Source organism: Arvicola amphibius, chromosome 7 (assembly GCF_903992535.2).
Source record: "Arvicola amphibius chromosome 7, mArvAmp1.2, whole genome shotgun sequence".
Taxonomy (NCBI): Eukaryota; Metazoa; Chordata; class Mammalia; order Rodentia; family Cricetidae; genus Arvicola; species Arvicola amphibius.
The window spans coordinates 22,364,863-22,381,135 of NC_052053.1; the positions used below are offsets into that span (position 1 = coordinate 22,364,863).

General features: G+C 43.3%; 1 protein-coding gene across 9 annotated transcripts in view; it reads left to right on the forward strand.

The window, feature by feature from the left end:
* Rbms1 (RNA binding motif single stranded interacting protein 1) overlaps nt 1-14,947 on the forward strand; it is a 212,816-nt gene extending 197,869 nt beyond the window's left edge. For 4 of the 9 annotated variants that reach the window (XM_038336649.1, XM_038336648.1, XM_038336650.1 and 1 more), the window contains exons 7-15: nt 3,672-3,787; nt 4,785-4,834; nt 4,956-5,049; nt 7,316-7,363; nt 8,212-8,262; nt 10,627-10,737; nt 11,727-11,807; nt 13,329-13,413; nt 14,166-14,947. In XM_038336649.1, coding sequence (XP_038192577.1) covers nt 3,672-3,787; nt 4,785-4,834; nt 4,956-5,049; nt 7,316-7,363; nt 8,212-8,262; nt 10,627-10,737; nt 11,727-11,807; nt 13,329-13,406 — 629 coding nt within the window. In that variant the 3' untranslated portion in view covers nt 13,407-13,413; nt 14,166-14,947. The remainder of the gene's footprint in view (nt 1-3,671; nt 3,788-4,784; nt 4,835-4,955; nt 5,050-7,315; nt 7,364-8,211; nt 8,263-10,626; nt 10,738-11,726; nt 11,808-13,328; nt 13,414-14,165) is intronic. The other 5 variants (XM_038336651.1, XM_038336653.1, XM_038336655.1 and 2 more) reach the window with 3 other exon arrangements.
* The last annotated feature ends 1,326 nt before the right edge of the window (nt 14,948-16,273 follow it).

The following is a 16,273-nucleotide window of genomic DNA, read 5'->3' on the forward strand; positions in this document are numbered from 1 at the left end:
TGCTTTTTTTGTGTGTGCCTCAGTATCTCCTTTCTAAAAGACAAAGGAGGCTGCCTGAAGGGTCCCTGCTGTAGAGCAAGCTGACATCACACAGGAATTCCTACTTCTTTAGCCTGGAACCTGTGCTTGCATCTCCCAAGGACCAGTATAGTAGAAGCACAGGAGAGGCTCACGAAGTAAGGCCGCCTGCCAGACTTGCATGCACACAAACAAAATACAAAATTCTGGCCCTCTTCTTATGTTCCCACATTCCTCCAACTGTTGCACAGTGTCAAGACAACTGTCAGTTACAGTGAATTAAACCCTTTGTGGCTAAAGACACCAGGAAATTCCCTAATGTTGTGTGGCTTGCTTTTCCTAAAGCAACTGGGTGGTCTTTATGGTCAGTAAGGCATTAAGAGCTTGCGAGCATGGTCTCTTTCTTACCAATGCACCCCAGGTCGGTGGAACAGTGTCAGGAAAGAATGACAGCTGTTCCTGCATCTGTATTTGTTTCGATGGAATGTTTTTATTAAAGCACATGTGTGTTCCGTCCTATTGATGACTAAACATACGCTAGGGCCCATTCTCGTCCACTCTGATCTCACGCACCTCTGACTTACAGACTACTCTACTAAACATCTTGCTCTTGCGGACCTGACACTTCGCAGATACTGGGCTAAGTAGACCCAAGAGAATTTTGATAGGGGAAAGAAGGTGCTGGAATTTTTGCTATTTCCCACGGAGTGCGAGGCAGTCTGGCTTTGCTGAATGGGGAGCTGGCAGCTGTCCCACAAACATGCCATCTCTAACTGCTTACAGTTCTTTAAAGTAGGAAACTCTTTGCTTAAGATGGACACTCTGGTGCACACACTGCTTAATCTACTGAGTGTTCACTTTTAGGGGGAAAAATCTTAATGACAGCACAGAATAGCATAGTAAATAGAATTCACTTTGAAAAAGAACTTCTCCCATTCGGTTCGTTTCATGGTAAATGGTGTATTTACAAATATGCCATCCCTCTCCGGACCTTTACCTCCACACCATACGGTTGCTGGCGTCTAGGATTTCTTTCTGACAGGGCAGAATCCAGATGAATAAACATGCCTGGGAAACACGTTATCCCCAGATAGTGCATTGGTCACTAAACATATGTTAAGGGTTTTGCTGCCTAGCCACTTACCTAGAGATGCACTTTAGAGTGAGCCCCGCCTGGTTGCCTTTGCTCTGTGTGAGAATTTTATGCTAATGCAAAAAACTAGTTTGCGTTTCTGACAAACCAAGTAAACCCAGACTTGGTTTTTCTAAAGCCTCCTCACTGTGAGCATGGGCAGAGGTCCAGCCCCTCGGGTTACCTCCTGCTCATCCTGACCCTAGGGGAGCATATAAAACTCAGTCGTCCAACCTGAAGCAGCAGTGGGCTCTGCACAGTGGATTTTGCTTGTCTCAGCTAAGCTCTTGTTTTGTCCTTAGTCATCAGCTGGATCAGCTTGCAACACCATAGCCCCTTCTGGTCCTGCACACAAGGTCCCTCACATTGGGACCTGGGAGGGGCTGGCTTTAATTGGAGTTTAAGAAGCCACTTTCTGATTGCCTACAAAAGCGGGTAACTTAAGGGAACGTCAGAGGTGGTAAGTCCCTCCACTCAGGAGGGCGTGTCTTTTATCTGCTGCTTTTGCTAGGATGCCTTATTCTCAGCCTGGGTTCCCATCTGTCCCATGCCTGTCCAGTTGTGGAATTAGAAGGACCCTTGGTCATTATTACAAAGTTGTCCTGATCCGCTGTGTGAAAGTGTTTACCTTCTGTGGATATTAGGCAGAATTTCCAAAAAAACATAACCTTGTATCGGTTGGACAAGTTGTATAGTTTACTTACATTGGGGACCTTTGACCTCTGCCCATCCATCTTCCTTCGTGCTCAGTTTGTCTTAAATGGGATTCTTCCTTCATGAAAGTCTAGGGTGGGGGAGTTAGAATCAGGAGATAAATAAGAGCATACAGGAGATCTTCATCAGGCACCTAACGGTTTCATTATTAGCTTTCCCATCCTGTTTCATTACCGTAACAAAATACCTGAAGCTGAGTGGCTTTATATAAATAAGGGGTTTATTTAGGTCATAGTTCAGAAAGTTACAGGGCCTGGTGTCAGCATCAGCTCAACTCCAGTGAGGACCACATGGCAGTAGGGAAAAAGGGAGGGACTCACTCTTGGGAAACCTTGAGAGCTCAGGAGAACCACCTTCACTACTTCTGAGGACATGGCCCCAGTGACATAAGGGCCTCGTGCCAGGCCCTCCCTACCTTGGAGCATTGCAGGCTGAGCTTGCACCAGGGGAGGATGACTTACATCCACACCATAACGCATCCACTTAGAAGTGGGCAGCCCAGGGACACATGCAGGAGTGCCAGACCCTGGGAAGGGATTGCAGCTTGTGTTGTGTGTGTGTTGTGTTGTAAGTGGTAAGAGACGGTCTTGCTCCTACCCTGTCATTAGTGGGTGGGTAGCAGTGATATAAAATAAGAGCTGAATTAGGATAATGAGAGGCAAAGGGAAAAGGAGCAAATTCCCCACAAGTGATGTTTTTCTCTTCATGGTTATTTAACTTTGAAAGAGAACTTGAAAGGAGTAGTCGTGATTCTCCGGGAGACAAAGAACTGAGTGCGGGAGCCAGACAGGAAGGTGTGAGACCCTTTATTGCAGTAACTAGACACATACAGGAAAACACACAACTCCAGGACCGCGCTGGTTTGTCTGTCACAGAAAGGCAAGTGGAGGGGAAACCATGGATGGCCTGTTGTGCCACCCGCCTCTCATTTTCAGTGAGGGTTTTTGTGTTTTGTTTTGTTTTTGAACATTCATTTCTTGGATGCTTCTTTGGATCATGGATGGTAAAAACAACTCTATGGGAAGATTTGAGACATGGCAGAACCTTTCGATAGAAAGGGCAGGTGCTTGTAACTTCAGTATTTCGTTCGTGTGTGTGTGCACATACGTGTGCTCGCGTGCATATGTGTGTCTTCACAGGCCAGAAAAGGGCATTGGCTCTCCTGCACCTGAATTTGCATAGAAGTGGTTTTAAGATGCCTGATAGGTGCTGCTGGGAACCAAAGTCAGGTTCTTTGCGAGAGCAGCAACTGTCCTTAACCACTGAGTCGTCTCTCCAGCCCCTGCAGCTTTCTTTGGTACAAATGAGACCCATCCATATTTATCCATGCCTGCAGTGTGGCCGTATTGCAGGCACCGGGGACATGGTAATGAAGGAACAGACGGGGAGGAAGACAGACAGTCACCACACTCATGAACAGCTACACAACTGTAACAGAAGCATGGTGTGATTGACAGGACACGGGCTTACTTCTGCCAGGAGCAGAGCACTGTCTGGGAAGCTGGGGGAGTGTTCCGGGTCCCTCTGGGGGGCTGTCTGCTGACTCTCCAGTGGTGGAACTCTAGAGGGCCCGGGGTTGAGAGAGTCACAGCGCTGCAGTGTTTAGTGGTGGCTTCTCCATGACTCTCCAGTTTAGAGACATCAGCCAGTGCTGCTGTTCCTCCATGGAGTCGTAGGGCCTGAGATTTTACCTTCAAAGTGTTCCTTCTCGGCACCAACAGCGCTCTCCTGCTGAAACATAAACCCCCATCCATGTTGTCAGACATGCTTAGAATTGTGCGCTCACATCAGCTTCCTGTGCCCACAGCTCCTACAGAACCGTTACTCTGCAAGTTTGCAGACGGAGGACAGAAGAAGAGGCAGAACCCAAACAAGTACATCCCTAATGGGCGGCCCTGGCACAGAGAAGGAGAGGTGAGACTTGTAAGTCCTTTCTTGAAACTTGAGTGTGGCTGTGCCATCCTGAACACCCATGGAAAGCCAGCCCTACAGGGGCATCTTGACCGGACTGCCACACTTCTGAAGCAGTCCATACTAAACCTCCCTGTTGGTGCCTTGTCACGCAAAGGCTGTCGGACCGCAGCTGTCTCTGGTGCAGGAGTACTGAGTGTGCCTTCCCCGGTGGACGGGTGGACGATGGGAAAGAGCTACACTGTGCTTCGGTAAAACGATGACTATGAAGGTGTTTGAGTGTGGAGGTTCAGCTTTTTCAGTAGGTTTCCATTCATCGTAGTCAGGAATCTTAATGTCCTCAACATTAAATAAATAGTATATTTGTCACCAAGAATTGACCTTTATATTTTGGGTTGTTTTCTTACTGAAAAAAAATAATTGTGTCATACAAAATATTCTGATCATGCTTTTCCCTCCCCCACCTCCCACACAGTTTCTCTCTCTCTCTCTCTCTCTCTCTCTCTCTCTCTCTCTCTCTCTCTCTCTCTCTCTCTCTCTCTCTCAAAAGCAAACAGACAGGCAAACAATCTTTTGAAGCATCCTTTAAAAAAAAAGATCTTCAATTTCTTAATGCAGCATTTGGGCTTCCTCTTCCTTGTAGCTCAGTAAATTTGTTTATGTTTTAAAAGATCATAAAGAACCCAGAATGTGTGAAGAAAATGTTTTGAACCTGTGCTGTCCAGTGACAGCCACGTGTGACCCTAGGCGCATGTGATGTCTGGTTCTATTCCTGGAGGGATTTGCTTTCTATTTAATTTTCAGTAGCTCCTTGTGGTAATAGCTGCCGTGTGGGGCAGCACAGTGGAACTCAATTCTCACAGAGTTCGTCAGCATGCTTGGCTAACAGAAACTTGCGATTTTATCCAACGTGACTGTTGCCATTGTATGCTACAAGGACTCTATAAGGCACAGTTTCCAAATCGTGCCTTTCTGGATGGATTTTCACGTTTCCTTCTGCTTCCTCTAGGCTGGAATGACACTCACGTATGACCCAACTACGGCTGCTCTCCATAACGGGTATGTCACTAGGATCAATGCATTGTGGCGTGAGGGACGGTGAAGGTGAAAGTGTCAGACATTGTTCCGTGAATGATTTCTTGGAAGGATTACTTAATAAAGGCTTTTGTGTTTGTTCTAGATTTTACCCTTCACCATACAGTATTGCCACAAACCGAATGATCAGTCAAACTTCTCTTACACCCTATATTGCATCTCCTGTGTCTGCCTACCAGGTTTGTACCCCAGGGCCCGACAGCAGCGCACCTTGTATCTCTGCTGCATTCTCATGTGTCTTCAAATGCTGAACAGTTTTAAAGATGAAATCTGAGTCAAATTTTATGCAGCTTCACTCCCTAGTTTGTAATAAGCTGCCTTCTATTTGGCGTAGCGATTTGCTCCTCTTTGTAGGGGAGTGGAGAGCAGGGAAATGCTTGGGATCATCACATGGTTCTTGAATTGGGATGAATCCGGGTCCTTCCCCCATCATGTGTCCCAGGAATGGAAACTTAGGAGAATCACAGACTGGCGAGCGGATGCATGCTCCTGTCTTCGTTTATTCACAAGCAGGAAGCGATTTTTAAAAAAGACAGTTAAAAACTGCTAACACAGGATTGTCTCTATTAGGTGACATTAACTGGTGCAGTCGAGATTTGAGGTCCTTCCCCCCACCAAGAAGCAAGAGGCCATTAATTAGCTCCCGTCTCATTGTTTTTGTGAGGCGGCTTTACCTTCAACTGTGTTCCCGGCTGAGGAATGAGCCCTCATTAAGCTCCCTGTCCCACACTGATCTGATGGTATTCCAGGGCTAGCGAGGCACATGCACCTTTCTCTTCCCCACGACAGGTTCCTGCCTGGGTCCAGTCAGCGTTGTTACTGAGTTCAAGCACTGACCTGCGGGGGGGGGGGGGGGGGGGGGAGGGAGGGAGTTCTCTTCTGTTGACTGCTGGGATCTGGTGTGACTAAACCTCAGGTGTTCTTGTTTGTGATACTGAGTTAGATGTTGTAGTCCTGATGTCTGGGGTCGGGGGACTACAGCATCTGATCTAGCTGATGTGCTAGTTGATAGCAATAAGCCTCAGTTTCCTCATCTTTAAAATGGGGATCATAGTTTCTCCCTTACAAGCTTGAGAGAGTTCTGAGCACTAATGAAAATAATGAAAATAATGAAAGCTCCACCCAGGACTGGCATAGCATTAATATTCAGTAAGTGTGAGCTAGCAGCAGCAGCATTGTACATATTAATGTATTAAGCACTTTTTCAGTAATCCTTAGTATAAGGTAATATCAAAGTTGGCTCTGCTGAAAATCTATGAAAATAACATATAAAAAGAGAAGGCTGTATACCAGAAGCAGAGTCTCATAGCAGTGTCTGCCACTGTTAGCCTTTAGGGTGTTTCCCCGCCCCCCCCCCCCAATCTCCATACCTTTTCTTTCCTTTACCCTTCCTGAGTTATTAACTCTGATGTCAGTCATCTGGATGTGGTAGTCACTTATTTAAGTCTCTTCGGCTGCTGAGGAGTTATGATGCCAGTCCGTTCCTTGTCTCCCAGCGAGAGCAGGTGGTTGAAGTACATCTCCCTTCATAAGCAGCATTTACAGCTGACATTAAGATGTTGTCTCTGATGATCCGAAAATGGCGATCCTTCATGTCTGTATCGCTAAAAATAAGGGCACGTGTGAGCTCACTCTACAGCACACAAAAGACTATCAATTATCATGTTGCTATAGACTTTTCAGCTCTTACTCCATCTCTCTACCACTGATTTCCCCTTCAGAGCAGATCGCCTGTCAGCCGTTTGATAGAATAAAAAATCAGATCAGTGTTGGGAACCAACAGGACATTGCTAGCTGCAGATAGCCTAATATTTCAAGGCCTCATTTCCTTCTTTGGGAATTCTGTAATTTTGTAAGACCCATGTAGAATTTTTTCTTTTTGCCTGACGCTTAGTGTGGCATAACCTCTCAGATGGTGGGTGCCTATCCTTATATCCTTAAGTGCCCAGCAGAGGTCAGTGGATGTGCTCCCAAGTAATCCGAGGTCCCTTTAAGGTGTTTGCAACAATGTTGTTTGTGTATAGTTAGTTTGGGATGGGGTTCTTTTTATTTCAGGTTTTCAAAGAACCAGTGGTAAAAAGGTAATAGATTATTATTCCCATTTCATAATTAGGGAGCATTGAGGAATAGTAACTGACAGTGGCTGCTTTCGATGCTGAGGTAAAAACATGGCATTAGATGTCACAGCTCCCTAACCCTATAATACTCTTGAGTGCATAGGCAGTTAGGACCATAGAAGCATAAAAAAGTGGGGGACATCTGGCCCGGATCGGGGTTTCCAGGGAGCTGCTCGCCTCTCGTGCTGTGTCTGTAAGGGCCCACACTCACGTTGGAGTTGAGAAGGTAGCACCCGCGCGAAAGCAGCGGTCCCCCAGTGGGAAAGGCTGCAGTCCAGATAACTGCAATGTTAACAAGGCAGAAGCACTTAACTTTGGTCTGCCTTAGGTGGCAAAGGAAACCAGAGAAAGCAAGTATCGGGGCTCTGCTGTCAAGGTAAATGGCGCTCCATTCTCTCCCATGACTCTTCCCCGTGTTCTCTCTGTAGAATCTCTGAAGTTAACACTCAGGGACAGGATGCAGGAGGGTTCTGATGTGACCTGGAAAACGGAATGTTTCCTGACAATTCCGTAGACCTTGAAAAGCCATGGGCATCGAGAAAGCAGACTCCTCCTGGGCAGGGTGTTTGTTCCCTTCATCTGCTTTCTCAGTTCAGAGGTGGCTGTGTGGATGCCCTTTTAACTTAACCGTTGATGTCAAGATCTGGTTACCTCCCATTTAATATCCTAGGTCTGACATTTCAGACATTCTTTTCCTCTCTAACTAGAAATTGTTGAGGACTACACAAAATTCCTCAACTTGTTTTCCTCATTATCAAAGAGATTGCATTTGGTTTTTCTTCATAAATAGTATGTGCTTGGAGGGTTAGTTTCTAATGAAACGTTCTACGATTAATCCTCATTCATCAGTATTCCTAAAACGTAGTTCATACCTTGATTATAACACGTCACTAATTTGGATTGTGTATATTTTTATTTCCTTTCCTTAGACAGTGTCTTTCTCAAGGGTGAAGCCCATCCATGCCTTCTGCTCCTTGGCCCCTAATGCTTAGTAACTCCATACTGAGTGGGCAAACTGACATTGGTTCCGAATGATCGTTCCATCTCAATTTAGAGTGACCAGTTTGTCAGGAGCTCCAACTGCCTTAACCATTTTAATCATTGATAGTGTTGTCTCCTTATCTTCCTTCTGTAGATTTTTAACACGATTAAAAAGAATTGTAGAGAATTTGATTATTGTTGCAGAAGAAATCAATGTTTCTTTCAAAATCCTCCCTTTTCTAGGTGCAAAGTCCTTCTTGGATGCAACCTCAACCTTACATCCTACAGCATCCTGTAAGTGTCTCGTGTTAATGATCTTCTGTCCTCTGAGTAAGCTATGTGTGGTATGTAGCCTGTTGAGTTAAAACCCCTCTACCAAAGATGGAGGGTGGGGGTAGAAAAACCCAAACATAGAGTATGAAAATGGGCCAGCTTATTATGAAACTTTAAGTCAGTTTTGTCTTAAAATGAATTATTGGTAGACATTAATTTGTATATAAGAACTTAAAAATATACCCTATTTGAGGCAAGGTCTTCTACTCAGCCAGTTTGGTAGGATACCATTAGTTGAATAACTAAATATTTTACAATGTATGGAAAGAAAATGGCTTTTTAAAAAATATATTCTTGGTGATTTAGACATAAAGTTCAGGTCCAGGCAGGGCTCTTCATCAGTGTCTCCTAGCCCATCTATAGAAAGATAAGCCCTAAGAGAGCAGTGCGTTCCTTGTTAATAGCAAATGTGATTTCTTCATCAATTTCAACATTGGTTATATTAACGTATATTATTTTTAAACATTATATTTGATCTTATTGCATAGTTGTATGCCTTTCATACATACAAAAAATCCATAGGGACAAAAGTTAAAAACAAGTGTGTAGAACCAACTCACAGATCACTAAGAATGACCTTGGTGACCCACACACTTGCCACAAAAAGGCCACAGGATTGGCCCTTCGGTTTCTAGTTAACCAGTGCAAATTCGGCATTCTTACATGCAGGAGACATGACAACATTTATAATACAAAAGCCAGATCATTTGTTTAGGAAAAGAACTCAACTCTTGGCTTTAAAACGAGACAGAAATTTCTGTAATGAGTCGTCAACGGTGGACACTATACTGTGAGGCCATGTGGGTAAAATAGCAGCGGTCAGTAGCCAAGTGCTGAACAAGAAATGCTGCCACAACCATTCAGATACAAATAAAATGTGTCTTTTGTACCTGTTCTTCTGCACACATACACACACATCCGCAAGTCTACGCATCCTGCACCCGTGTTCATGACATGCAGCTAAACATTCCCATGGCAGTCTGTGTCCTGATATACCTGATGGTATCATTTGAGGAGGTGGAAGTCAGTGCACTTGGGGGCCCCTTAGTATATAGGGGTGCCTGTAGATGAGGAGGAAGGATCAGGAAACCCATTCCCCACCGTCTAGACTTTGCATTGTTTTTGTTGCTCTGTGCTTTTTGATGTTGTACCTTAAAAACGAAGTGTATCCTTTTTTCGTGAATTTAGAGACAAGGACCGCCTATCTTTTAGTTGAACTCTTTGAGGAGACCTGTGTTGCTGTTCTCCACCCAGATTCAAACTGTATGAAACCCCTGCTTGTGCCCTGAACTGGTATCTGATAATTAGTGAACGCCAGTGCATTTCAGGGCAACCAGCTACAGTGATCTCAAACCACATACATGTTCATAATTATGGAGTAAAACAGAATACTAGTGTGCTATAACAGATGATTGCAAAAATGAGAAGAATGGTGGAAATCCATTGATTATGTAAAGAAATTTAGAGAAAGGTCCAAGCAATTCCATTGTGGTTGCTATAGAGTCAGCATGGCATCATCTAGCCATTAAGATCGATGGCAGCAAGGCAGTTACCATTTCCAGTAGAAAAACTAAGTTATAAACAAGACCTCAAGGTAGGCAATTATTCGTGTTCTCTAATGCAGAATCTAGCTTCCAGTTAGATGCTGCTAATGCTGGTTCTGTTAGAGAGATCATATGAGTGATGTTTTCTTATATACATTTAATTCAGTTGTTGATGGCAAAAAAAAAAATTTCCAAGCAAAATAAGTTAGCATGGAACTGGAGTGAAATTACCAAGATTGGCTTCCTAGGCATGGGACAGGAAGTTCTGAAAAATTCCCAGAAATGAAGAACGTACTCTTGGTCCTACCTACTTAATCTCGAGCCAGATAACTACGTGCAAAACATGTTAAAAGAAGCTGTTATATTGATCACCTATCTGCTGCTGTTCTTGTTGTTGTTTGGGTTTTTTTTTTTTTTTTTTTTTTTTTTTTGTGGCTGTAGAAAGCCAAAGTGGTTTCTCCCCCTCCCCAACATCTGGCAGCCCTAGAAGGCAGTCATCCTCAGTCTGTCTGATGCCACAGCCCTTTCTGCTGGCCTGTCTGGCTTTTCAGTTAGGGCAGGCAGAACACAGGATTTCAGCGGGATAAAATAGCACCACCACTTCCTCTCAACTCTTGATGAAAGTTTCAGGAAAGCAATCTGGGAGATCTGGGGTACTTGTTCCCAGATCTCTTGTAAGTTTGAAGGAGGTTATGTTTGCTTGGCACAGGGTTTTCCTTTGCAGATTTTAGCTGCAGAATCTTAATTCTCTCTCAATCTGCATCTCCTCTCCCCATCCCAGGGTGCCGTGTTAACTCCCTCAATGGAACACACCATGTCGCTACAGCCTGCTTCTATGATCAGCCCTCTGGCCCAGCAAATGAGTCACCTGTCACTAGGCAGCACCGGAACAGTAGGTGGCAAATTAAAGACAGTGAATTTAAGGAAGCCTGTGTCTTCCCTAATGAAAGCATAGGCTTAGGGATAGGGTGACAAAGATTGCGTCCAGTCCCCCGCCCTATCTGGCATTGCCTTCCACAAAGTCAGATAGAACTCACGTTATTCTTGATTAGTTGATGACCTGTAAGTTCATCTGTGGACACATCTCCCTCACCCACATAGCACCCACGCATGCCCATGCTAGTTTTTACATGTTCCAAGGTACAGGTCGCAGAGGACGTGCAGTGTTCCATTTTTTCTTCATGCAGTGTTGCAGCACTGAATTGCAGGTTTTTTAAGGACTTGCTTTTCTCCAGTCCAAGGAACCTGTCAGCTTAGAAGGCTGAATCAGTACTAGGCCAACTGTAAAAGACGGACAGCAGCGTTCAGCTCAGCCTGCGTTTTGTGGCGTCTGAAAGGGGCAAAGGGCACTGTGCTTCCCCTCCTGTTCTGCAAACCAGCAACAGCTTCTCATGAAAGTGAATCCAGGACAATACACAGCCCAGAAATAGGCTGCCTGGCTTTAGGAAATGAGACTGCTGGACTAGACCAAGTGGGGCTCCCAGGCCACATCTGCAGGGGGCTGCTCACAGTCCCTTCAAGTCTCTCCCTACACAGATAGTATGAGGCGTCAACTCAGGGGGTGGCCAGAAAATAACATGGCCTCTTGAGAGATTTTTGTGACACCTTGTTGATACTGAATTACTGTAGATGAGAAGCATTAATGGCCTTCACATGGGCACTTTTTTTCCTGGTAAATTCAAAGAAACATGGTATTTTTTATTTGACCTTCCAATGACATAGTCATGTGCATTAATTAAGCTTTGAAGAGAACCCATATAAATTTATTCTCTGTGACTTTCAAGTACTGTACAGCCAGCTCAGACCACACCCCCCGCCACCCAGAAATCTGAATGTTGCATGGCTTGCTGCTGCACACCCTGATCACCTTCTCCTTTCCAGTACATGCCTGCGACGTCAGCCATGCAAGGAGCCTATTTGCCACAGTATACACACATGCAGACAGCGGCGGTTCCTGTTGAGGTTGGTATAGAGCATCCAAGCAGCCATTGCGGCAATGGGTAGTTTTACATCTGAGTCATTGAAACAGTATGATAACAACAAAAACCTATCGGGAGTCAACTATTTTATCAAGGCATAGTAGAACATGCCTGTTATCCCAGCACCAGAGAGGGTAAAGCAAGAGGATCCATTAGTTCAGGCCAGCTTCGGCTGTATAGCTAAAGAAATGAGTCTAGAAAGAGTATACATGTAGTATTTTCCAACTGTAAAATATTCTTTATGCAAATTAGTATGGCAATATCCAGATACATTGTAGCCCATACTCACCCCCAAATAACTTTGCAATCTTGTAGCACGTCTCATATCTTCAAGACTTTGTCTTGTTACCCCCAAAATGATACACATTAAGATAAAATTGGAGTTTGTAATTCTAGTCCTAAAGATTGAACCAATGGTAAGACTTACAGAAAGACACTGGTCATAATTCAGACAATGGAAAAAGAAAAACTGGTGTCTCTAAATGACAACGAGCATGAGGAACAACCTCCCTTTTTTATAGCTAACTACTCTTGGTAATTATCTTGGAATATATTGCATTTGTAGAAGACTGGCGTTGATTTATGAATGGACAGGAAGTGTAGTATTGTCTTGCAGAGTATTCTCAAGAATCCAAGGAAGTTTATCAGTCCAGTTATCAAACCCACTCAGCAGATCCCAAAGGTTCTTGAGAACTATGGTTGTAGTATTTGCATGATCATACATCTTTGAAGAGTCACAACTGCCTGAACCCACAGGTTTTCATGTGCAGTTCTCCATAACGCGAAAATAACAATGGAAAACAAAAATGTGCTCTGTAACTACTTCAGCAAGGCCTGACCTGTGGTCTTTCAGACATGGTGTGAACTGAGACAAGACAAAATATCCAAAGTACTCTGGCTTTTTGCTTTATTACTGATATTTTAGGAGAGATACAGCCAGGACCTCTCTTATGCCAGGCAAATGTTCTGCCATTGAGCTATGTCCAAGTCCCTTTTAAAATCATGACCTCGTTCTGTAAGCCGGGCAGGCTGTGAACTTGCACCCTCTGCTTCCCCTCTCAAGTAGCTGAGGTTACAGGCCCTGCTTCCATGTACTGAGTTGAGTCACACTTTCCAGCATATAAATATTGGAAAGTTTGATTGTGAGGTGTGGTGGATGGCTTGGGGGCGGGGGGGAGGCTATGACATGCAGCATTTGCACACTGTGTCTCAGACCCTAAAATCAGAAAATACTGAATTTTAAATACTGTATCTAGCTCCCAGGAGATGGAGCCAAGAAATTTCTTTGATCAATATTTACATTAAACATTTAGACGGGAGGTTCTTGGGCTCTGTCATATTTCAGCTGCATTAGGGTAATGATTAGCCTTAGAAGCTCTGTTTGACTTGAAGAAATTCACTTTGAAGGGTGTTTGTATTACGGTGCATGTCCTTGGACTTGGGCCGCAGCAGCCGACTTACAGTTGCATGGCTAACGTGTCTCATGCGTTCTGCTTTGTTGTAGGAAGCAAGTAGCCAGCAGCAGGTGGCTGTGGAGGCATCTAATGACCATTCTCCATATACCTTTCAACACAATAAGTAACTGTGAGGTATGAGGGAAAAGTTTCCCTAACTGCAGGGCTCCTAAGAAGCAGTCGGGGGCACTTTGATCAAATGATGCCTAGAAAACTACAGATTTAACGTGTTTATGAATTTACAGACTGTCTGGATAAGGACCAGTGCTTTATATTGAAATCAAATCTGTATTTCCTCTACCCCAAAGTCATAATATATAAAGCATCATAGAACATTGATTTCCAAAATCATCCTATAATAGGAGCATCCTGTTTATATCGCTTAAATACTCACTAAGGAGATACAGCTTAATTTGTTGCTTAATCAAGTCTCACAAGGTCATCCACATCTTGACTAGGAATTCATATCAGTAGCATCCTCAGAACTAAAGGTCCTATTACCAACTCTCACTGGGTTTACAGATTTTTAACTTCACTTTACCACACGTATTTCAGAAAAGCAACTCTATGTGGGATCCACTCTCTGGGCTGTCTTGTAACAATATGTGTTGTTGATCTCCTCAAATCACCCTTCATTTGAGAGCGGTGTGGAGTTGACCCTGGCTGCCTGAGAGAAGAAAGTATCCTGCAAGTCCCAAACTTGAAAGGGGGACTCAAGGAACTGAAAGTGACCCTCATATCCCCAGCTTATGTCCCTCCCTCAGTCTCACCATGGATGAGCACAATCTTGTTCAAACATTTAATCTCTTTCAAATGAAAGATGACGAAGCCCTGTGGTGTGTTTATTGAGTCAGCAAAGACATGGGTCTTTTATCTTTCTCTTGCAGATATACCGAAGGGAGTTCTTACATGAAGAAGGGTGTGAAGGCTGAACAATCATGGATTTTTCTGATCAATTGTGCTTTAGGAAATTATTGACAGTTTTGCACAGGTTCTTGAAAACGTTATTTATAATGAAATCAACTAAAACTATTTTTGCTATAAGTTCTATAAGGTGCATAAAACCCTTAAATTCATCTAGTAGCTGTTCCCCTGAACAGGTTTATTTTAGTAAAAAACAAAAACAAAACAAAAAAAAACAAAAAAAATCAAAGATTTTTATCAAATATAATGATGCAAAAAAGAAAAAAAAAAGAGAGAGAGAAAACGAAAACTTCAATTTTCTGGGTATGCACAAAGACCACGAAGACTTATCCAAGTGCATGACCGGATTTTTGTGGTTTTGTTCATTTTGTGTTTAATTTGTCTTTTTTTTTTTTTTTTTTTTTGGCTGTATGAAATGGGCTTTCTGAAGCTCCGATTGTCTCACACCGCCCATGGTGTTCTGTGCTTGCGGTGCGTGTGTCGCTGTGACTCGGTGTTGCCCTCGATGTCTCTCCTTAGCTTTCCATTTTTCCTTTCGACGTAGTGTGACGTGTCTTATCCTTTTCTATGAATTCCAATTTGCCTTAACTCTTTTGATGCTGTAGCTGTTTCAGTAAAGTTAGTTCAAACTGATGATGTAGAATGCTTTGACCAAATGGGCTGGTCCAGTACGCCTTGTAAAACTGCAGCATAGGGCTTTTAAAAGGTAGTCAATAAAAGTTGCTGAAATTTTGGCTTTTTTAAATATGTAGTAGGTGTTTTTAATGATTTTTTTCCACATAACAATGTGTAAGGTAGCGGAGTGCAAGAAGGGAGAACTGTCTCGTGTGAAACACATTTTCTGACTGGGGGGACTTTTAATAGGGTAAACCGTTTGTAAGGCTGCACACCGACAGTTTCCTCTGATAGTTTGACCAGTTTAGGATATCTGCTGTATGATGCAATGTAAAGTCTTTTTTGCCTTTTTTCAGGAAGAAAAAAAAAAAAAACTTAACGATGTTCTAGATTTAGCGTAGGTAGCTTTGGCGGTGGGAGTGGGGGTGGGGGAGGGGAGTCACCGAATGTTTTGTCCTTTATACTAACGATAGTGCTTTAGAATGAGAACCATGCCTGTGATCTGGCAAACAGAGGGGGGAGGGTACTTTTGCTATTGAAACTAAATGGCAAAAACTAAAAAAAAAACAAAAAAAACAAAAAAAAAAAACAAAAAACAAAAAAACAAGAATTTCTCTTCAAACCTGAGCTGAGATATGAACAGAAGAAAAACGATTGGCTACTAGCTCTCTCTCGCTCGCTCGCTCTCTATTAGGTAAAATCTGAAAAACTAAAAAAAATGACTTGGCACTTTTAAAGGTAACTTCACCAAAGACCGAAGAGCCAGTAGCCAGTAACTCCACCTTGTCTCGGCATCCCATTCTCTCTGCTCTTTATTTTTGCCGGACCAGTTTGCGGTTAGGAGAACGTGCCTTTTTTGTACCTTTGCATTAGGTTTTATAATTTTAACCGACGTATGGACTCACAGAGACAAATTTAAAAAAAAAAAAAAAAAAAAAGCATGAAGGAAGATTTGAACCCAAGCCGTGCCACACTTTCCGTCATCACTACAGGTGTTTAAGTGTAAAGAAAACCAACTTTGAAACTATGAAATTCCTGATTCATAAAGAGTTATTTCTACTTTAGTACATGAGATAAGTCATTGTTATTAATGCTCTTTTATTATGGCGATTGCATAACGTTTTCAAAGCAATGGTAAATTAAGTTGTCTTCCAAAACTGTGTACTTGTCTGGTCAGCCGTGTATGATCAGTTATCTACCTCAGAGGCTATTTCTTTTTTGTGCTGGGACAGGTTGCTGGCCCTCCCTGTTTCCGCCGACCAAATCCTCCTAGCTCGGGAGCTAGGGCTAAGCAGTTACTTCTTTTGAGTATTTTTTAGTTCTTAAATTTTATTGCTCGTATTTGATGATAGATGTCAGTGACATTTCATAGTTTCAAACGTCCTTGCTGCTCTGAGAAGTGTAGATTCTAGTGAAAAATTACATAGTCATAAGAGAAATGTGTTTTTGTTCTTGT